We start from the raw sequence: 24,518 nt of genomic DNA, 5'->3' as shown, positions 1-24,518 counted from the left end.
CCAGTCTGCTACCCTCCAGGTTTCCTCCTTGACTTATTTTTTATTTATTTAATTTACTTAGTTTTTAAAATTGAAGTACAGTTGAGTTACAATGTTCTGTTAGTTTCAGGTGTACAGCAAAGTGATTCTCTCTCTCTCTCACACACACACACATATGTGTAACTTATTTTTCAGGTCTTTTCCCTTATAGGCTATTACAAGATATTGAGTATAGTTCCCTGTGCTATACAGTAGGACCTTGTTTATCTATTTTATATATAGTAGGGTGTATCTACTAATCTCAGACTCCTAATTTATCCCTCCCCTCCCTTTTCCCTTTTGTAACTGTAAATTTGTTTTCCATGTCTGTGATTCTATTTGTTTTGTAAATAAGCTCATTTGTATCTTTTTTTTTTTTTTTTTTTTTTTTTTAAGATTCCACATATAAGCAGTATCATATGATGTTTGCCTTTCTCTGTCTGGCTTACTTCACTTAGTATGATCATCTCTAGGTCCATCCATGTTGCTGCAAATGGCATTATTTCATTCTTTTTTATGGCTGAGTAATGCTCCATCGTGTATATATACCACATCTTCTTTCTTGAAAGCCTTATACAGCATCAGAAAGGTAAGGAGAAACACTGTAGTTAGAATCCGCTAAATGCAAAACCATCTAGAGTAGATTTAGGCCCATGTCAACTCATTTCAGTAGATACTTATTGAGTTAAAAGATGCAAATCCCTGTGCTAACGGTCATGGGAGTACAAAGATGAGAGATAATCTGGCATGTGAATGAGACTAACCTGCTTCATTATTACAGTCCTGCAAAGTGGATATCATGATCCAGATTTTACAGAGATATGTTTCACCCCAGCGGTGAGCCCTCGGACGTTTTATTTACACAGTACAAGCATTTAAAAAAGAGAGAGATCCACTACTCTTTATTACATTTATTTGAATCCATGATTGTCTTTCCTGATTTACCCCTGGGCTGTAACTCATGATGGTCAAGGATCCCATCTTATTTAAACATCTGTTAATAAATCCCAGCATTTAGGGACTTCCCTTGTGGTCCAGTGGTTAAGACTCCATGCTGGGTTCGATCCCTGGTGAGGGAACTAGATCCCGCATGTGGCAAGGAAGATCCCGTGAGCCGCAGCTAAGACCCGGTGTAGCCAAATAAATAAATAAATAATTTAAAAATCCCCAGCATTTAATCAGCATTCAATAAGTATAGATTGGAATGAATGTGTGAATAAATGAATAAAAGGTAAGGACCTTTTAGCCAGGTTAGACCTAATGTTTCCTCTACTTCTGCATCAAAGATGTGTTGGGTTTTTTTTTTTCCAAAGGAAGTGGACTTTTAATACTTCTTTCTTAAATTACAGAAAATTTAAGTCTTTGCCGTCAGATCCCACTCCATAGAAAGTCTAGGGTGGCTTTAAACCAGTTTGATTTAAACCATTAAATTCTCTTCCCCTACTATTTTCAAGGTCTTAGTAAACATCTCCCAGCACAATCGCACAGACGCTGTCCAAAGATATGTTTTATCCGACACAGAATTAAACCTTCATGTACAGTTGGATGGAAGGCCTGTTACATTTGCTGAGCGGAAAAATGTTTAAAAGTAACTGAATATGTGTTCATTTTAGAGCCAGGATTGGCATTTCTCCTCGAGTAGGATGCTAAACCAGTCAGTTGTTGCCCAGTGTCCTGTGAAATAATTACATCTGCAAGGATCTTGGCATAAAGAGCAATGTCGTTCCACCCAAATAAACTCCTGCTTTGCCCAGCCACCTCTGTGGAGGTTGTCAGATCCTCTGAAGAGGATAAACTTTAAAGTATAATTGCCAATAGAGGGGGCATTAAAAAGTAGAACATAAGTGATTGACTTTATCTCATTTAAATGATTTTATCTCATTTAGACACTGAATAATATAAGCGCCATTCTGACACGGAGGAGTGCAAACTTATCTCACTGTAAAGGTAATGAGAGGCTAGTTTTCAACAAGAGTCCATTATGTTTGAACGATATTTGTTTAAATTGTCCAATTGATTTCATGTTTGCTGAAAGAGATATGCTTCTAACAGTGTTGCTTAAGCAGATGTGGTCTTTGGTTAGGAGTAATGAAAGCGGAGTTGAGACGTCTGACCCTTATTGTCATGTTAATCACTTATCTCTGGTTAAGCATCCCTGCATTTCTGGTAGCTTATTTCTATTAGTTGGTATTAAATCTTTGAAAAATGCTTTGAAATTTTTACATGAACACAGCCACATGGTCTGTGAATTCATCCAGTATGCTTCATGCCCTTGAAGCCTGCCTTAGCATTGTCATAGATCTCAAGGGCAAAGGCCAAATTTATTTTCTACATCACCAAATAGGATATCAAACAAATATGCAATTAATGGAATGTGGAGGTTTGGTGACAAATTTTGATCCTTTTCACAGTTCCAAGGATAGATCCATTTACCAGGAAGCTGAATTTAGTTAATTGGGTTTAAATATTTGGATTTTATAGTTATACTTTTCCCCTAAATTTAGAAATTTCCTAAATTTTAAAGTATGGCTTTAGAGGGAAAATGGCCCCATTTTTAGCATTAAAAAAACAAACCCTCAAAATTATTAAAATGTAACAATAATGGTTTAGTAATCTTGCTGAATGACAGATGGAAACCTTCTTTGTCCTAATGTAAAATCTCAGCAGGAAGGACTCATGAACTCCTGCTGACATATCTAAGGTTGTGAAAGGGTTTTGGAGAATTAATCCTTGCATAAGCTACTTTATACCAAAAGTAATGTAACTGCTTTTAGAGTTGTACATTTTAAAGATGATAATACTTCCTTGGAGATTTAAAAAAATTCTAGGGCTTTTCATATATTAAAGATGATTTAAGGTTGACTTGCGGTAGATTTACTTCCAATTCATGAAATGAACAGTTGGAGAAAACACCCCAAGTCTTGATTTATGACGGTAAACTTCATAAGAAAATGAATTTACAATATTTCCTACTAAAATGGCTTTGAAATTATAGTTAAAAGACTAGACTATATTACAGAATATGTATTGCTCTGAACAGTTACGTGAGTTCTGAATTTTCTCAGTGTAGATAATTAGCTAATTTAGGTTTAAACCCTTTTCTAGCCCTTCCCCACCCCTCCTCCAACAATTGTGTTTTTAACCTATGTGTACAGTCATGTTTCATTGCTCTGGTCAATGGAAGTTTTTACTATTTTGAAACTTCCCTTCCTTCTTAAACTTCTTTCTTCTGGTTGTCAGGCTAGAACATTTTAGGGGCAATGTATCAATACGTAACCATCCTAATAAAAGCTAGCTGGTAATAATGTTCATCAACTAAAGAGAAACACAAAAATTGAATTATTGGAAGACAGTATTTTCTTTCGTTAAGCGTTAATGAAATGTTTTTCTTTGTGTTGTTAGAATGGTGGATTTTAAGAGGAGGATCATAAGATAACCATGCTTAAAGAAATAACTTTAACGGCACGTTCTTCCTTTTCCACCCAGACCCTTGGGGCTGGTCTTCAACACATATTGAAGAAATGTAAGTAAATTTGGAAAGTTCTGATTTTCAAAAGCAAGACAAGAAACTCCTTTTCAACATTTTACGTCGTTTATTAATGCAGTATACATTAGATCCAAAATCTGTATTTTTTAAGCATACTGTGTTTGGATCTTTCAGATTCTTCTGCAGTCTTAGGTTATGTCTACAGATGTACCCTTAAGTGGATGAACAACACAGTCTATAATTATTGAAAATATAGTACAGAGTGAAATGATTTAAATATAATTTAGGCACATATTGATTACGAAAATAGATATCTCTCAATACAATACTTCTCTGTCTTGGTAAAAATAATAAAGCAAAGAAAATAATTCATTTCTGAAGTTGCTTTCCTTCACCTGTAAAGGTCTGACCTCCTCCCACTATGCATATATACCCTTTACTGTTAAGGAAAGCTTTGCATATGTTTATATAGAAGAATAAGCTACGTAAATATTGAAGACATGTCATTCTCCCAAAGGAGACAAAGTGGTTTTTAATGATTCCTTGCCTCAAACCGATGAGTCTGTAGAATTCAGAACCCATTTGGACACAGCTTAACATCCCTGCTCTTGGGGTAGACATAGGACACCGGTTACTGGTAAGGAAGTACAGGCCCTGCCCCTGCTGCTGCAGAGATAATGACTCAAAAAAGCCAGGCTAAAATTTATTAAAACAAAAGAAACCAGAAATATAAGAACCACAGGTGCTGACTTATTGGTATTACATCTTGGACCAGTCAAATGCCTTTATTTTCATTTAAGTTTTTTGATAGCTGTAGTCAAACTGTCAGTTTAAAAGTCCTCATTCCCCGTTGTAGGGTTTTGAGCTGCAATTATATTATGTTGACTTCTAAAAGGTGAATTTACCATATTCATTCATATTTTATAGCTGACTGCAGTGGATTGGGATTTAATACCTGTTTCCGAGCTGGCCCTGTTTAAACTATTTAGCATTTGAATTAAATGAACGTTAATCATGCACCTTGGTTTTTTGGTTCAGAACTATTCTCCTATGCTTGTTTTGACTCTACAGGAGGAAACTAGGCTAGCAGTGTAAATAGATAAAATTGCCTGGTCTGGCGTTGAGTGGAACTTGCTAAGAATGAAATCCTAAGGAATGCTCATTCAAAAGTTGTAGCTGTAGGTAAATCCTTCCTCCATTTGGAAAGTTCCACTGTTACTTAAGCTGACAAGGATGGACAACAATATCTCTTTCCTTCCACTCTGTCTCAATCAGTAACAGAGGATTTCTTTAATTTAGCTAATGTTTTGTTCTTAAAGAAAAAAAAAATGAACCTGAAAGCCTTGGGGAGTCTGATCTCACCATATTCACACGGTGTGACAGGTATTTAAAGTAGGGGAGGCATCACTAAAGCTACTGATATTTATAAACCTGAACAACCTTTTCAAAATTGTCATAAAGTTTCACAATTTAAATATCCATACTGCATCTAAAGATTCAATAAATATAATTGCATATGTTGTGCTTTTCAAAAATTAAAATCTTCAAATGCATTTCAAACCAAGATGGTATTTCCACATCATGCCTATTTAAAAGCAAATATAATAGATACTATTCCTGGTCACAAAGCCAGGCAAATCCCCCTAACTCCACTCAAAAGGCAGCAATCTAATCTAGCTTCCCTACGTCTACTAAATAGTGCTTCTCTGTTAAAATCAGAATGTGGAAAAAAAAGTCACTTTTTTCCCTTACGCACCTCTGAGAACAAGCATAATCCTCTACATGTTTTTTTTTTTTTTTAATTCCCTTCCAGTGTTATTTCTTCCAGACAGCTGAGCGGGTGGAGAAAGAAAAGTGATACGGAGAGCATTTCTCATCTTCGGCATCTTCCTCCATCCCTAGGATTCTCATCTGACGCTTTGTGACATATGTAGTGGTGTCAGCATCTCTTCAAAGATGGCGCCCTTCACGTTGGAACCCCTCAGGTTGGCTTCTTGAAGGTCACACCCAGACAGGTCGCAGTTCTGTAGGACAAAAACAATATTCTTGGAAGTAATAGACAGATTTAAGGCCTTATCTGTTCCCTCTCAAAGTGATTCCTGGGGCGTATTAGGAAAATGTTCCTGTATAATAAAACTCAGTTATTTCTGGAGAACTTCCAGAAATTTTAGAAGAAAGTCATATTTTCTTCTCTCTGTATTTACTCTCTCTAGTTGATGCTCAGGCTGACCACTGTCAATATGTATAAACAAAAGTTAATGACGAAGCATGTCCCTTCTGTGTTTTAGGCATTTAAAATCCAGAATGGACTCCAATGTAGTAAAAAGTATCTAAACAATCCATGAACAATAATAATGCAAGGCATGGGAGCGAGGGGGTGGGGAAGACTGTGTAAAAAAAAAATCTGAGAGAAAGGGATTTCACTTCATTAAATCGCATAATAGATTCTCCTTCAACCCTAACACTCTTAGAGCAAGGAATTACCTCTTTTCAACCCCCAAATTATGTGTACAGTTCAATGAGTTTTAATAAATGTATACAGCAGTGTAACCACCACCGTAAGTGGGAACTGCTTTCAAATTTCCCTTGAGATCAGGGAGTGACAGATGAGACAGGGATTTTGGATAAGTCCTACATCCCTGGGGATGGTGGGGACAATGGTTAGAGAGAAGGGTGACTGCACATAACCTGTCAGCAGCTGCCCCAACAGTCAACCTGATTAGTCTTTGCAATCAGCTGGATAAAGAGAAGCTTTTTGCTGTTTAACCGCATTGACTACATGCTAACTCAAACCAAGGAAAAACAATCATCATCATAGGTGACAGTAACACGTAATAAAAAACTAAATAATGGTGCTTATAATAGGTTTATACCTTCAGTCTTAGGCTGGTTCTTTTTGCCTTTAAGGTTAATGGGGCCTGCTACTACGCTGCTAAGACCTATCAAGAGAACAAGGCGAAAACATTTAAAAAACTCGACAGCAAGCTAAACGTTGACGCGCTAGTCTCTACAATCCAATCTATGCCAGGTTTTCTTGTATAGGGCTGTACTGTTCAATACGATAGTCCCAGCCACATATAGCAGCTTATGTTTAAATGAATTAAAATTAAATACAATTTAAAAAATCCATCTCTCAGTGGCACTGGCCACATTTTAAAAGCTCAGGAGCCATAGGTGGCTGGTGGTTGCTGGACTGACAGCAGAGTCACAGAACATGCCCACTGTTGCAGAAAGAGCTACCAGAGAGCGATGATACAGACCTATTAACAGCTCTGGAGTCTGCCCGCTAAATCTGCCAATCAAGATGATACATACAAGACAATACTGATGAAAAAGGTGACCGGACAGAATGAAAATCTCAGGTTGAGATTCAAAAAATATGATGCCGATTTAGAACAGGCCTTCCCTGAACCTGATTTCAAACACAGATGTCATTTCAATTTCTCAAGTAGTTCAAGAAATAATCTGGCCCAATTAAATTCTGTTTGGAATTAAAATTTAAGGAAACCACAGTCAACTGGATTAAAAAAGCATCTATCAAATGTATCTACTTGAGGGAGACCCAAGGAGAAGAGGAGAAATGAAATCAGCTCAGACTGAATGCCAGATGGAGTCTTCAAATCTGAACCTGGCATCTGTAACTCAGGTGACCGGATCCTACTCTGGAATTCAAATTTGTTTAAACAAGCAATTGAAAGGAAAGCATCCCTTCAGCTGGGCTGGCATGTTACCTGGCAGTTTTGACCAGCCAATTACTTTGTTTATGATCTCAATACATTTCGCAGGAGCTACTCAGTAATTCTAGATTAATAAAAACTCTTTCAACTTGCTGACTCACCTCCAAATCAGTTCCTGCCAGAGTCGCTCCTCTGAGGTTACAGTTCTTCAACTTTGCATTTTTTAAGGTAGCAACTCGCAGGTTAATTCCTGTCATTTGACTTCCTTCCATATCCACACCTTTCAGATTAGCACCTAAAGGGAGTACATTTTAGGCATAGTTGAACTTGAAAATATTTATAGTCATGTATCTTCAAAAGATGCAAGGTGACGTATAATAGAGGTGAATGATGACCTCTGGATCCTTTGGAAATGACTGAATTATAAATCTGTCTCTCAGCCAACATACATATATAAAGAGTTCTTTGTTAACAATTTGTTTGCTTACACTATGAATTAAGCATTCATGTTTTAGTCTGTATTTTTGATGGAGGAATTAAATTCGGCCTTATGATAATTAGCACTTTTAAATATGCCCTGGAAAGTTCATGGCAGTGAAGATAAGTACTGTGTCTTCTAAATATACAAATAAATGAATTGACCAGTTCATGGACACAACAAAGCAATAAGGAATTCATAAACAAAATATTATATCCAAAAATGACAAAAAACTGCCTGGCTATATGCAAACTGAATTTCTTAATTTTGGTCCATGTAAGGCTATGCTGTTCTGTTTGAAAGTTTAAGATGTTGATACTTAATTCTCCAACTGAAGCCTCCTTAAACATTGGAGGCCACATTTCCCAAGTTCAGCATGTTGGTCACCAGGACTAAGACCAAGCAATGGCTTAATCCCTTTGCAAATTCTCTACGTATAAGACAGAAGAAATCTACATCCCTACGGTTGTCATGTTTTAGCAGTAACAATTGTTTTGCAGGGCTTTTTACTTACGTAACAGTGTGTTTTTACCTTAGAGAAGGTAATTATAGATAGAATCTCACCTTCTAAATTGGCTTTAAGACCAGAAGGATCTTCAAAATTGCACAGTTTCAGGGATGCTCCTTCTGCATTAGAACAGAGCATCTTGACTCCCTGGAGATTTGCACACTGGCAAAGGAAAAGAGAAATGTCCATGTATTAAGGTTCAGAATTTTGTTTGGAATAGAAAAAATTGGCTCAAACAGTAAAAGAAAAAAAAAGGAGGGGAAAAAAAAAGCTCAGTTTGATACACTTACAATCAATTAGTTTCTGTTTACAATAAAGACTTTTCCAATTGAACCCAATAAAAACTGAGAAATGCTTTTAAAAAATAGTTGTTTTAAAAGAAACAAAAGGCAAATAAACAACAGCATTCCTGCTTTACATGAAACTTAAAGAGTTTAGATAAAGAAGCTGAGGAGTCTGGACCATGACATCCCTATTTCTGTTTTTATAAACAGCCCAGGCCATGACAATGTGACAGTTGAAATGTCTGGGTGAAGAAACTTGTTAGAGGTATGGATTTTCTCCTTCCTTATTATTGTAGGAATCAATCAATGAAATTCTTGATGCTCAACAATGCTACCACTACCTTCTTTTCAAAGGCCAGACTGCTAAGGCCAGTAATGAAAGGCATCATCTAGCTACAAACACCACCAAGTTGTTTGTAGGGTCTTTCTGTACCAACCAGCAATGTTGCTGCTAAACCACATTGTCAATCCTGAGCACCCAAGCCACAGTACAAGATGTTAAGAGGTAAAAGCCAGAAAATATAAGTTAGAATTGTAAATTATGCTAGTTTGTCTTGGAGGATTCAATGCCATCAGATCTGAACTCTAACAACTACTATTAGGCAGGAAGCTATCTGTAAAGGTGTTTTAAAAACTGTAAGGCACAACATAAATGATAACTGTAAGAACTCTAAAATCCAAAGGCTGATCAAGTTATGTGATAGCTATACCTAACAAGAAAAATCCTTGTTTTGTAAGTGTAATTTCATTCACCCTACAGTCAATTCTAGTGAAAGGGAGATAAGCTATAGGCCATTTCAAATCACAGATAACTGACGAACACATGTGCGTTTCCATCTGTGCCTGCACTTTAATACCAGGTAGTACAGAAGCTCAGACTGACAGGTAGGACGATGAGGACCTGGAAGGACCAACATAACTCAAAGACGACTGGATTTTATGTGCTTGAAAATATAACAGGACAGGAAGCCGACAACTTGAAAATAAATGTCTCTGGTTCCCTATGTTATACTCCCAGGTAAAACAGACTGTAAGTATTATGAAAAGTTTCCAAGGTAATTATATAAGTACTGCTCTATACTCAAGGCTATGCTGTGGAATCTCAAAAAGAAACAAATACATAGGAAATTCAAGTTAAGTTTTCTGTCTTCAACCATAGAAAGCATTTCACCCACTATTTATCTAATGGTAAAGCAGGTCACCAACACTGAGACCTCAGAATTCAGCTCCTAAGTAAACCAGCATTGCAACTGTAAGAATTGGGCTATTTACTATATCAAGGGGCAATGGGTTTTGATGAAAGCAGTTAGGTTATTACTGTTTATTTAAAGTACGATAATGATATTAAGACTGTTTTTAAAAATGACCCTTATCTTTAGGAGATAAATAAAATAAATACAAGTGAAATTATGAGTTGCTGTAAAATAATCTTTGGAGAGGTACAGACAATACACGATTGTTTAAACACTGATATTGCTGAAGCTGAGGACGGAGATATAAGGGGGATTCATTATACTAGCTCATTTTTGTTTATGTTTGATATTTTCCAAAGGAAAAAGTCATTTAAAAAAGACATAAGGAAAAGAAAATACACGGCTTAGAGTCTAGTTCTAACACTGCTGGCAAACTAGGCTTTGGGGCTTCGGCAAGTCTCCAGGTTTCAGTTTCTTAGTCTGTAACATGGGGTCACACTCGACCATCAAGGTCCCTTCCAGCTCTTACCATACTGTAAGTCTTGCACTGGGAATGTGCAATGGATTCATAACAGCTGGATTATTATACCAGCTTTTACAAAGCAGACTAAAGTCAATAAATGGCAGTTGGAGCACATGGAGGAAACACTCTAAAGGATGCTGACAGAACAGAGGGTGCAGCTCTGACACGGACCACGTAACTGGGATAACAGCTGAGGTCACCTTGGTCGACAGCAGACTTGGAGGGTTCCTATGGAAAGGTTTCACAGCCCATGAGGGAGGGATAAATTAGGAGAGAAGTTCAACAAGAGGGGTGGAACCATTAGGTGCATCTTGTGCTTAGAACACATCATATTTTGTGGACACTGCAATATGTACGGCCATTCATCAGCAGTCATCTTCAAGTGCCAAAGACAATTAGCGATTAGTTTTCACAGCCCACACACTCTGGGCAACAGCTCCTCAACATGAGCCATTTTTTATCAATAATTAAATTTGCAATTCTATAGCACTTCAGTATGTATCAGATAAAATTACATAGGCCATTGAGAGACCAGTGAAAGGACCTTGAGCTCACCTCTTCTCATGAGCACACCAAAATCACAACTGCTGAACAACCAGTGATAAAAAAGACTGAAACCTACCCAAAAAAAGATACTCTAAATCCAAAGACATAAGGAAGAAACTATGAGATGGTAGGAGTGGTGCACTCACAATATAATCAAATCCCATACCAACCGGGTGGGCGATGCACAAACTGGAGAACAGTTGTATCACAGAAGTTCTCCCACAGGAGTGACAGCTCTAAGCCCCACGCTAGGCTCCCCAGCTTAAAGGTCTGGCACCAGGAAGAGGAGCCCCCTGAGCATTTGGCTTTGAAGGCCAGCTTCCTGAGGAGCTCCACAGGACTGGGGGAAACAGAGACTCCACTCTTGAAGAGCACACACAAGATCTTGCATGCACTGGGACCCAGGGCAAAAGCAATGATTCCATAGGAGCCTCGGCCAGACCTAGCTGCTGGTCTTGGAGGGTCTCCTGGGGAGGTGGTGTGGGGGGCGACAGCTGTGGCTCTCTCTGGGGTCATAAAAGCTGGTGGCGGACATAGCAGGGATCTACGAGAACTCTGGCTGGAGGCAGACATTTTGGGTCCCTGGCACCAAGACCTGGCCCCAACCAACAGCCTGTAGGCTCCAGTGCTGGGATGCCTCAGGCCAACCAACTAACAGCATGGAAACACAGCGCCACCTATCAGCAGATAGGCTGCCTAAAGACTTCCTGAGCCTACAGACACCTCTAGACATGCCCCCAGACACAGCCCTGCCTACTAGAGGGCCAAGAGCCAGCTCCACCCACCAGTGGGCAGGCACCAGCCCTTTCCGCTAGGTAGCCAGCCGCACAAGCTTCTAGACAAAGCCTCACACAGCAGGGGGCAGACACTAGAAGCAAGAAAACTATGATCCTGCAGCACTGAGTCTGCAAACATAGGTCAGAAAGTACCCTAGGAACAGGCTGGCCCTTGGGTGATGAGAGAGGAGTGTACTGCTGGGACACATAGGACAACCCCTACTGAGGGCCACTTCTCCAAGGTCAAGAAACATAAGCCACTGCATACATAAAAATAAAACAGTAACTTAAACAAAATGAGATGGCAAAGGAATAAGTTCTGGAAGAAGGAACAAGATAAAACCCCAGAAGCAGAACAAATAAGTGCAGTGGAGATAGGCCATCTACCTGAGAAAGAGTTAAGAGTAATGATTGTACAGATGATCCAAGAACTCAGGGAAAAAATGGATGCACAGAGCGAGAAGTTGCAAGAAGGTTTTTAGCAAAGAGTTAGAAAATATAAATAACAACAAACAGAGTTGAAGAATACAATAGCAAATGAAAAATACACTAGAAGCAATCAGTAGCAGAATAAATGAGGCAGAAGAACAAAGCAGTGAGCTGGAAGAGTGGTGAAAACCACTGCCGTGGAACAGAATAAAGAAAAAATAATGAAAGGAAATGAGAGTTTAAGAGCCCTCTGGGACAAATGTCAAACATACCAACATTCACATTAAAGGGGTCCCAGAAGGAGACAAAGGAGAGAAAGAACCTGAGAAAATATCTGAAGAGATAATAGCTAAAAAATGTCCCTGACATGGGAAAGGAAATAGTCACCAAAGTCCAGGAAGCACAGAGTGCCATGCAGGGTTAACCCAAGGAAGAACACACTCAGACACATAATAATCAAGTTGATAAAAATTAAAGACAAAGAAAATATTAAAAGCAACAAGGGAAAAGCAACAAATAACATACAAGGAAATCCCCTGAAGACTATCAGCTGATTTCTCAGCAGAAACTCTGCAGGCCAGAAAGTAGTAGCACGATATATCGATATATTTAAAGTGATGAAAGGGAAAAACCTCCAGCCAAGAACACTCTACTCAGCAAGGCTCTCATTCAGGTTCAACGGAAAAATCAAAAGCTTTACAGACAAGCAAAAATTAACAGAATTCATCACCACCAAACCAGTTTTACAACAAATGCTAAAGGAACTTCTCCAAGTGGAAAAGAAAAGGTCACAGCTAGAAACAAGAAAATTATAAAATAGGAAAGTTCACTGGTAAAGGCAACTATAAAGGTAGGAAATCATCCACACACAAATATGATACCAAAACCAATAATTGTGAGAGGAGGAGAGTACAAATGCAGGATATTTAAAATGCATTTGAAATTAAGAGATCAGCAACTTAAAACAATAATGTATACATACAGACTGGTATATTAAAACATCATGGTAACTACAAACAAAAAAAAACTGTAATATATACACAAAAAAGAAAAAGGAACCCAAACACAACACTAAAGATAGTCATCAGGCTTCCCTGGTGGCGCAGTGGTTCAGAGTCCGCCTGCCGATGCAGGGGACACGGGTTCGTGCCCCGGTCCGGGAAGATCCCACATGCTGCAGAGCAGCTGGGCCCGTGAGCCATGGCCACTGAGCCTGTGTGTCCGGAGCCTGTGCTCTGCAACGGGAGAGGCCACAACAGTGAGAGGCCCGTGTACCGCAAAAAAAAAAAAAAAAAAAAAACATCAAATCACAAGAGAACAAAAGAAAAAACAGAAAGAAGACCTACAAAAACAAATCCAAAACAATTAACAAAATGGCAATAAGAACATACACGTGGATAATTACCTTAAATATAAATGGATTAAATGCTCCAACCAAAAGACATAGACTGCATGTAAAAACAGGACCCATGTATATGCTGTCTACAAGAGACCGACTTCAGAGCTACAGACAAATACAGACTGAAAGTGAGGTGATGGAAAAAGGTATTCCATGTAAATAGAAATCAAAAGAAGGCTGGAGTAGCAACACTCATATCAGACAAAATTGACTTTAAAATAGAAGACTGTTACAAGAAACAAAGAAGGACACTACATAATGAACAAGGGATTAATCCAAGAAGATATAAAAATTGTAAATATATATGCACCCAATACAGGAGCTCTTCAACATATAAGGCAGATGTTAACAGACATAAAAGAAGAAATTGAGAGTAACACAATAATAGTTGGGGACTTTAGTATCCCACTTACATCAATGGACAGAAAATCCAGACAGAAAATCAATATGGAAACACAGGCCTTAAATGAAACATCAGACCAGATGCACTTGATATTTACAGAGCATTCCATCCGAAAGCAGCAGAATACACATTCTTTTCTAGTGCACATGGAACATTCTCCAGGATTGATCCCATGCTGGGCCACAAAGCAAGTCTTGGTAAATTTAAGAAAACTGTAATTGTATCAAGCATCTTTTCCAACAACAACACTATGAGATTAGAAATCAACTACAAGAAAAAAACTGCAAAACACACAAAAATGTGGAGGCTCAAAAATATGCTACTAAACAACCAATGCATCACTATAGAAATCAAAGAGGAAACCAAAAAATACCCAGATGGGACTTCCCTGGTGGTCCAGTGGTTAAGAATCTGCCTTCCAATGCAGGGGACGTGGGTTCAATCCCTGGTCGGGGAACTAAGATCCCACATGCCATGGGGGAGCTAAGCCTGTGCGTCCCAACTACTGAGACTGCGCACTCTGGAGCCTGTGCGCCACATCTAGAGAGAAGCCCACATGCCGCAACGAAGAGCCCATGCACTGCAACAAAAGATCCCGCATGCTGCAATGAAGATGCTGCATGTGCTGCAACTGAGACCTAACATAGCCAGTTAAATAAATATATATATTAAAAAACAAATAAACAAAACAAAAAATACCTAGAGACAAATGAAGATGAAAACACAATGATCCAAAACCTATGGGATGCAGCAAAAGCAATTCTAAGAGGGACGTTTATACTGATAAAAGCTTACCTCAGGAAACAAGAAAAATCTCAAATAAACAACCTAAACTTACACCTAAGGCAACTAGAGGAAGAAGAACAAAATCCAAAGTTAATAGAAAGAAAGAAGTCATAAAGATCAGAGCAGAAATAAATGAAATTGAGACTAAAAAAACAATAGCAAAGATCAATGAAACTAAAAGCTGGTTCTCAGAGAAGATAAAGAAAACTAAAGGGAAGGGCCCAAATCAATAAAATTAGAACTGAAAAAGGAGAAGTAACAACTGACACTGCAGAAATACAAAGGAGCATTAGAGATTACTACAAGCAACTATATGCCAATAAAATGGGCAACCTAGGACAAATGAACAAATTCTTAGAAAGGTACAATCTTGCAAAACTGAACCAGAAAGAAATAGAAAATATGAACAGACCAACTACAAGTACTGAAATTGAATCTGTGATTAAAAAAACTCCCAACAAACAAAAGTCCAGGACCACAAGCCTCCACAGGTGAATGCTCTCAAACATTTAGAGAATAGTTAACGCCTACACTTCTGAAACTATTCGAAAAAATTGCACAGCAGGAAGCACTTCCAAACTCACTCTATAAGGCCACAGTCACCCTGATACCATAATCAGACAAAGATACCACAAAAAAAGAAAATTACAGGAGACTATCAGGCAAAAATCCTCAACAAAATACTAGCAACCCGAAGCCAACAATACATTAAAAGGATCATACATGATAATCAAGTGGGATTTATCCCAGGGATGCAAGGATTTTTCAATATCTGCAAACCAATCAGTGTGATACATCCCAGTAAAAAACTGAAGAATAAAAACCATATTATCATCTCAATAGATGCAGAAAAAGCTTTTCATAAAATTCAACATCCAGATTGGTTCAAGATGGCAGAGTAGAAGGACGTGCTCTCATTCCCTCTTGTGAGAACACTGGATTCACAACTAACTGCGGAACAATCATCGCCAGGAAGACACTGTATCTCACCAGAAAAGATACCCCACATGCAAAGAAAAAGGAGAAGCCACAATGAGATGGCAGAAGGGGCGCAATCACAATAAAATCAAAATCCATAACTGCTGGGTGGGTGACCCACAAACTGGAGAACACTTATACCACAGAAGTCCACCCACTGGAGTGAAGGTTCTGAGCCCCACGTCAGGCTTCCCAACCTGGGGTCTGGCAGGGGGAGGAGGAATTCCTAGAAAATCAGACTTTGAAGACTAGCTGGATTTGATTGCAGGATGTTGACAGCACTGGGGTAAACAGAGACTCCACTCTTGGAAGGCACACACAAAGTAGTGTGTGCATTGGGACCCAGGGGAAGGAGCAGTGACCCCATACAGACTGAAACAGAACTACATGCTAGTGTTGGGGGGGGTCTTCCTGCAGAGGCGGGGGTTGGCTCTGTCTCACTGTGAGGACAAGGACACTGGAAGCAGAAGTTCTGGGAAGTATTCCTTGGCGTGAGCCCTCCCAGAGGCTGCCATTAGCCCCACCAAAGAGCCCTGTTGTTGTTTGGCCTGAGGCTCCAGTGTTGGGTGCCTCAGGCCAAACAACCAACAGGGAGGGAAGCCAGCCCCACCATCAGCAGACAAGCAGATTAAAGTTTTACTGAGCTCTGCCCACCAGAGCAACAAACAGCCTGCTCTATCCACCACCAGTCCCTCCCATCAGGAAACTTGCACAAGCCTCTTAGATAGCCTCATCCACCAGAGGGCAGGCAGCAGAAGCAAGAAGAACTACAATATTTATACACCCAACATAAGAGCAACTCAATACATAAGGCAAATACTAAGAGCCATAAAAGTGGAAATCAACAGTAACACATACATAGTAGGGGACTTTAACACCCCACTTTCACCAATGGACAGATGATCCAAAATGAAAATAAATAAGGAAACACAAACTTTAAATGATATATGAAACAAGATGGACTTAATTGATATTTATAGGACATTCGATGCAAAAACAACAGAATACACATTTTTCTCAAGTGCTCATGGAACATTCTCCAGGATAGATCATATCCTAGGTCACAAATCAAGCCTTCGTAAATTTAAGAAAATTGAAATTGTATCAAGTATCTTTTCCGACCAAAACGCTGTGAGACTAGATATCAATTACAGGAAAAGATCTGTAAAAAATACAAACACATGGAGGCTAAACAATACACTACTTAATAACGAAGTGATCACTGAAGAAATCAAAGAGGAAATAAAAACATACCTAGAAACAAATAACAATGGAGACCCGACGACCCAAAACCTATGGGATGCAGCAAAAGCAGTTCTAAGAGGGAAGTTTATAGCAATACAATACTACCTTAGGAAACAGGAAACGAATAAACAACTTAAACTTGCACCTAAAGCAATTAGAGAAAGAAGAACACAAAAAACCCCAATGTTAGCAGAAGGAAAGAAATCATAAAGACCAGATCAGAAATAAATGAAAAAGACATGAAGGAAACAATAGCAAAGATCAATAAAACTAAAAGCTGGTTCTTTGGAAAGATAAACAAAATTGATAAACCATTAGCCACATTCATCAAGAAAAAAAGGGAGAAGACTCAAATCAGCAGAATTAGAAATGAAAGAGGAGAAGTAACAACTGACACTGCAGAAATACAAAACATCATGAGAGATTACTACAAGCAACTCTATGCCAATAAAATGGACAACCTGGAAGAAATGGACAAATTCTTAGAGATGAACAACCTGTCAAGACTGAATCAGGAAGAAATAGAAAACATGAACAGGCCAATCACAAGCACTGAAATTGAAACTGTGATTAAAAAACTTCCAACAAACAAAATCCCAGGACCAGATGGCTACACAGGCGAATTCAATCAAACATTAAGAGAACAGTTAACACCTATCCTTCTCAAACTATTCCAAAATATAGCAGAGGGATGAACACTCCCACACTCTTTCTACGAGGCCACCATCACCTTGATACCAAAACCAGAGAAGGATGTCACAAAGAAAGAAAACTCCAGGCCAATATCACGGATGAACATAGATGCAAAAATCCTCAACAAAATACTAGCAAACAGAATCCAACAACACGTTAAAAGGATCATACACCATGATCAAGTGGGGTTTATTCCAGGAATGCAAGCATGCTTCAACATATGCAAATCAATCAATGTGATAAACCATACTAACAAACTGAAGGACAAACACCATATGATCATCTCAATAGATGCAGAGAAAGCTTTCGACAAAATTCAACACCCATTTATGATAAAAAAAAACCCTGCAGAAAGTAGGCACAGAGGGAACTTTCCTCAACATTATAAAAGGCCATATATGACAAACCCACAGCCAACATCATCCTCAATGGTGAAAAACGGAAAGCATTTCCACTAAGATCAGGAACAAGACAAGGTAGCCCACTCTCACCACTGTTATTCCACATAGTTTTGGAAGTTTTAGCCACAGCAATCAGAGAAGGAAAGGAAATAAAAGGATTCCAAATCAGAAAAGACGAAGTAAAGCTGTCACTGTTTGCAGATGACGTGATACTATATATAGAGAAAACTAAAGATGCTACCAGAAAAGTACTAGAGCTAATCAATGAATTTGGTAAAGGAGCAGGATACCACATTAATGCACAGAAATCTCTGGCATTCCTATACACTAATGATGAAAAATCTGAAAGTGAAATCAAGAAAAAACTCCCATTTAACACTGCAATAAAAAGAATAAAAATATGCAGGAATAAACCTACCTAAGGAGACAAAAAACCTGTATGCAGAAAATTATAAGACACTGATGAAAGAAATTAAAGATGATACAAATACATGGAGAGATATACCATGTTCTTGGATTGGAAGAATCAACATTGTGAAAATGACTCTACTACCCAAAGCAATCATACAGATTCAATGCAATCCCTATCAAACTACCACTGGCATTTTTCACAGAATTAGAACGAAAACTTTCAAAATTTGTATGGAAACACAAAAGACCCCGAATAGCCAAAGGAATCTTGAGTATGAAAAACGGAGGTGGAGGAATCAGGCTCCCTGACTTCAGACTATACTACAAAGCTACAGTAATCAAGACACTATGGTATGGCACAAAAACAGAAAGATCAATGGAACAAGACAGAAAGCCCAGAGATAAACCCACGCACATATGGTCACCTTATCTTTGACAAAGGAGGCAGGAATGTACAGTGGACAAAGGACAGCCTCTTCAATGAGTGGTGCTGGGAAAACTGGACAGGTACATGTAAAAGTATGAGATTAGATCACTCCCTAACACCATACACAAAAATAAGCTCAAAATGGATTAAAGACCTAAATGTAAGACAGAAACTATCAAACTCTTAGAGGAAAACATAGGCAGAACACTCTATGACATAAATCACAGCAAGATCCTTTTTGACCCACCTCCTAGAGAAATGGAAAAAAAAAAAAAGAAAGAAACAAATGGGACCTAATGAAACTTCAAAGCTTTTGCACAGCAAAGAAAACCATAAACGAGATCAAAAGACAACCCTCAGAATGGGAGCAAATATTTGCAAATGAAGCAACCGACAAAGGATTAATCTCCAAAATTCATAAGCAGCTCATGCAGCTCAATAACAAAACACCAAACAACCCAATACAAAAATGGGCAGAAGACCTAAATAGACATTTCTTCAAAGAAGATATACAGACTGCCAACAAACACATGAAAGAATGCTCAACATCATTAATCATTAGAGAAATGCAAATCAAAACTACAATAAGATATCATCTCACACCAGCCAGAAAAGCCATCATCAAAAACTCTAGAAACAGGGCTTCCCTGGTGGCGCAGTGGTTGAGAGTCTGCCTGCCGATGAAGGGGCCACGGTCTGGGAGGATCCCACATGCCGCGGAGCGGCTGGGCCCGTGAGCCGTGGCCGCTGAGCCTGTGCGTCCGGAGCCTGTGCTCTGCGGCAGGAGGGGCCTCAACGGTGAGAGGCCCGCGTACCGCAAAAAAAAAAAAAAAAAAAAAAAAAAAATCTAGAAACAATAAATGCTGGAGAGGGTGTGGAGAAAAGGGAACACTCTTGCACTGCTGGTGGGAATGTAAATTGATACAGCCACTGTGGAATAAAGTATGGAGGTTCCTTAGAAAACTACAAATAGAACTACCATATGACCCAGCAATCCCACTACTGGGCATATACCCTGAGAAAACCATAATTGAAAAAGAGTCATGTACCAAAATGTTCATTGCAGCTCTATTTACAATAGCCCGGAGATGAAAACAACCTACGTGTCCATCATTAGATCAATGGATAAAGAAGATGCGGCATCTATATATAATGGAATATTACTCAGCCATCAAAAGAAACGAAACCGAGCTATTTGCAATGAGGTGGATAGACCTAGAGTCTGTCATATGGAGTGAAGTGAGTCTGAATGAGAAACAGAAATACCATATGCTAACACATATACATGCAATTAAAAAAAAAAATGTCATGAAGAACCTAGGGGTAAGACAGGAATAAAGACAAAGACCTACTGGAGAACGGACTTGAGGATATGGGGAGGGGCAAGGGTGAGCTGTGACAAAGCGAGAGAGAGGCCTGGACATTATACACTACCAAACCTAAGGTAGATAGCCAGTGGGAAGCAGCCGCATAGCACAGGCATATCAGCTCGGTGCTTTGTGACTGCCTGGAGAGGTGGGATAGGGAGGGTTACAGGGAGGAAGATGCAAGAGGGAAGAGATATGGGAACATATGTATATGTATAAGTGATTCAGTTTGTTATAAAACAGAAACTAACACACCACTGCAAAGCAATTATACCCCAATAAAGATGTTTAAAAAAAAAAAAAAGGATGCCCCAGAAAACAACTAGAGCTAATCAATGAATCTGGTAAATTTGCAGGATACAACATTAATGCACAGAAACCTCTTGCATTCCTATACACTAATGAAAATTCTGAAAGAGAAATTAAGGATACCCTCCCATTTACCACTGCAACAGAAAGAATAAAATACCTAGGAATAAAACTACTTAGGGAGACAAAAGACCTGTATGCAGAAAATTATAAGACACTGATGAAAGAAATTAAAGATGACACAAATAGATGGAGAGATATACCATGATCTTGGATTGGAAGAATCAACATTGTGAAAATGACTCTACTACCCAAAGCAATCTACAGATTCAATGCAATCCCTATCAAACTACCACTGGCATTTTCCACAAAACTAGAACAATAAATTTCACAATTTGTATGGAAACACAAAAGGCCCCGAACAGCCCAAGCAATCTTGAGAATGAAAAACAGAGCTGGAGGAATCAGGCTCCCTGACTTCAGACTATACTACAAAGCTACAGTAATCAAGACACTATGGTACTGGCACAAAATCAGAAAGATAGATCAATGGAATAGGATAGAAAGCCCAGAGACAAACCCACGCACATATGGTCACCTTATCTTTGACAAAGGAGGCAGGAATGTACAGTGGAGAAAGGACAGCCTCTTGAATAAGTGGTGCTGGGAAAACTGGACAGGTACATGTAAAAGTATGAGATTAGATCACTCCCTAACACCATTCACAAAAATAAGCTCAAAATGGAACCTAAATGTAAGACAGAAACTATCAAACTCTTAGAGGAAAACACAGGCAGAACACTCTGTGACATAAATCACAGCAAGATCCTATTTGACCCACCTCCTAGAGAAATGGAAATAAAAACAAAAAAGAAACAAATTGGACCTAATGAAACTTCAAAGCTTTTGCACAGCAAAAAAAACCATAAACAAGACCAAAAGACAACCCTTAGAATGGGAGCAAATATTTGTAAATGAAGCAACTGACAAAGGACTAATCTCCAAAATTTATAAGCAGCTCATGCAGCTGAATAACAGAAAAACAAACAACCCAATCCAAAAATGGGCAGAGGACCTAAATAGACATTTCTCCAAAGAAGATACACAGACTGCCAACAAAGACATGAAAGAATGCTCAACATCATTAATCATTAGAGAAATGCAAATCAAAACTACAATGAGATATTAGCTCACACTGGTCAGAATGGCCATCATCAAAAAATCTAGAAAGTATAAATGCTGGAGAGGGTGTGGAGAAAAGGGAACACTCTTGCACTGCTGGTGGGAATGTAAATTGATACAGCCACTGTGGAGAAAAGTATGGAGGTTCCTTAAAAAACTACAAATAGAACTACCATATGAGCCAGCAATCCTACTACTGGGCATATACCCTGAGAAAACCATAATTCAAAAAGAGACATGTATCAAAATGTTCATTGTAGCTCTATTTACAATAGCCCGGAGATGGTAACAACCTAAGTGCCCATCATCTGATGAATGGATAAAGAAGATGTGGCACATATATACAACGGAATATTACTCAGCCATAAAAAGAAATGAAATTGACCTATTTGTAATGAGGTGGATAGACCTAGAGTCTGTCATACAGAGTGAAGTAAGTCAGAAGGAGAAAGACAAATACCGTATGTTAACACACATGTATGGAATTTAAGAATAAAAAAATGTCATGAAGAACCTAGGGGTAAGACAGGAATAAAGACACAGACCTACTGGAGAACGGACTTGAGGATATGGGGAGTGGGAAGGGTGAGCTGTGACCAAGCGAGAGAGAGGCAAGGACATATATACACTACCAAACGTAAGGTAGATAGCTAGTGGGAAGCAGCCGCATAGCACAGGGGTATCAGCTTGGTGCTTTGTGACAGTCTGGAGGGGTGGGATAGGGAGGGTTGGAGGGAGAAAGATGCAAGAGGGAAGAGATATGGGAACATATGTATATGTATAACTGATTCACTTTGTTATAAAGCAGAAACTAACACACCATCGTAAAGCAATTATACTTCAATAAAGGTGTTAAAAAAAAAAAGAAGAAGAACTACAAGCCTGTTGAACAAAAACTACATTCATAGAAAGACAGACAAGATGAAAAGGCAGAGGGCTATGTACCAGATGAAGGAACAAGATAAAACCCCAGAAAAACCACTAAATGAAGAAGAGACAGAATTCAGAATAATGGTAGTGAAGATGATCCAGGACCTCAGAAAAATAATGGAGGCAAAGATCGAGAAGACGTAAGAAATGTTTAACAAAGACCTAGAAGAATTAAAGAACAAACAGAGATGAACAATACAATAATGGAAATGAAAAATACACTAGAAAGAATCAATAGCAGAATAACTGAGGCAGAAGAACAGATAAGCAACCTGGAAGACAGAATGGTGGAGTTCACTGTTGCAGAACAGAATAAAGAAAAAGAATGAAAAGAAATGAAGATAGCCTACGAGACCTCTGGGACAACATTAAACGCAACAAAATTTGCATTATACGGGTCCCAGAAGGAGAAGAGAGAGAGAAAGTACTATAGAAAATACTTGAAGAGATTATAGTTGAAAACTTCCCTAACATGAGAAAGGAAATAGCCACCCAAGTCCAGGAAGCACAGAGAGTCCCATACAGGCTAACCCAAGGAGAAACACACCGAGACACATAGTAATCAAATTGGGAAAAATTAAAGACAAAGTAAAATCATTGAAAGCAGCAAGGGAAAAATGACAAATAATATACAAGGGAACTCCCGTAAGGTTAACAGCTGATTTCTCAGCAGAAACTCTACAAGCCTGAAGGGAGTGGCATGATATACTTAAAGTGATGAAAGGGAAGAACCTACAACCAAGATTACTCTACCCAGCAAGGATCTCATTCAGATTCGATGGAGAAATCAAAAGCTTTACAGACAAGCAAAAGTTAAAAGAATTCAGCACCACCAAACCAGCTCTACAACAAATACTAAAGGAACTTCTCTAAGTGGGAAACACAAGAGAAGAAAAGGACCTACAAAAACAAACCCAAAACGATTAACAAAATGGTAATAGGAACATACATATAATTACTTTAAACGTGAAAGGATTAAATGCTCCAACCAAAAGACACAGGCTTGCTGAATGGTTACAAAAACAAGACCCATCTATATGCTGACTACAAGAGACCCACTTCAGACCCAGGGACACATACAGACTGAAAGTGAGGGGATGAAAAAAGATATTCCATATAAATGGAAATGAAAAGAAAGCTGGAGTAGCAATACTCATATCAGATAAAAATAGACTTTAAAATAAAGAACGTTACAAGAGACAAGGAAGGACACTACATAATGATCAAGGGATCATTCCAAGAAGATATAACAATTATAAATATATATGCACCCAACATAGGAACATGTCAATACATAAGGCAACTGCTAACAGCTATAAAAGAGGAAATTGATAGTGACACAATAATAGTGGGGGACTTTTAACACCTCATTGACACCAATGGACAAATCATCCAAACAGAAAATTAATAAGGAAACACAAGCTTTAAATGACACAATAGAGCAGACAGATTTAATTGACGTTCATAGGACATTCCATCCAAAAACAGCAGATTACACTTCCTTCTCAAGTGTGCACAGAACATTCTCCAGGATAGATCACATCTTAGGTCACAAATCAAGCCTCTGTAAATTTAAGAAAATTGAAATCATATCAAGCATCTTTTCTGACCACAACGCTATGAGATTAGAAATCAATTACAGACAAGACAACATAAAAAACACAAACACATGGAGGCTAAACAATACGTTACTAAATAACCAAGCGATCACTGAAGAAATCAAAGAGGAAATAAAAAAATTCGTAGAGACAAATGACAATGCAAAGACGACGATCCAAAACCTATGGGATGCAGCAAAAGCATTTCTAAGAGGGAAGTTTATAGCTATACAAGCCTACCTCAAGAAACAAGAAAAATCTCAAATAAACAATCTAACGTTACAGCTGAAGCAATTAGAGAAAGAAGAACAAGCAAAACCCAAAGTCAGCAGAAGGAAAGAAATCAAAGATCAGAGCAGAAATAAATGAAACAGAAACAAAGAAAACAATAGCAAAGATCAATAAAACTAAAAGCTGGATCTTTGAGAAGATAAACAAAATTGATAAACCATTAGCCAGACTCATCAAGA

General features: G+C 38.5%; 1 protein-coding gene across 1 annotated transcript in view; it reads right to left on the bottom strand.

The window, feature by feature from the left end:
• Positions 1 to 5,305: 5,305 nt before the first annotated feature.
• KCTD9 (potassium channel tetramerization domain containing 9) overlaps positions 5,306 to 24,518 on the bottom strand; it is a 54,183-nt gene continuing 34,970 nt past the window's right edge. Inside the window, exons 10-12 of the mRNA XM_065879310.1 lie at positions 8,225 to 8,330; positions 7,344 to 7,477; positions 5,306 to 5,529 (exon numbers count right to left, since the gene is read on the bottom strand). Coding sequence (XP_065735382.1) covers positions 5,413 to 5,529; positions 7,344 to 7,477; positions 8,225 to 8,330 — 357 coding nt within the window. The 3' untranslated portion in view covers positions 5,306 to 5,412. The remainder of the gene's footprint in view (positions 5,530 to 7,343; positions 7,478 to 8,224; positions 8,331 to 24,518) is intronic.

The sequence above is a fragment of the Phocoena phocoena genome, chromosome 6, assembly GCF_963924675.1.
Source record: "Phocoena phocoena chromosome 6, mPhoPho1.1, whole genome shotgun sequence".
NCBI lineage: Eukaryota > Metazoa > Chordata > Mammalia > Artiodactyla > Phocoenidae > Phocoena > Phocoena phocoena.
Note: the sequence above shows the minus strand (reverse complement) of the source record. Positions and strands in the feature narration are given on the sequence as shown.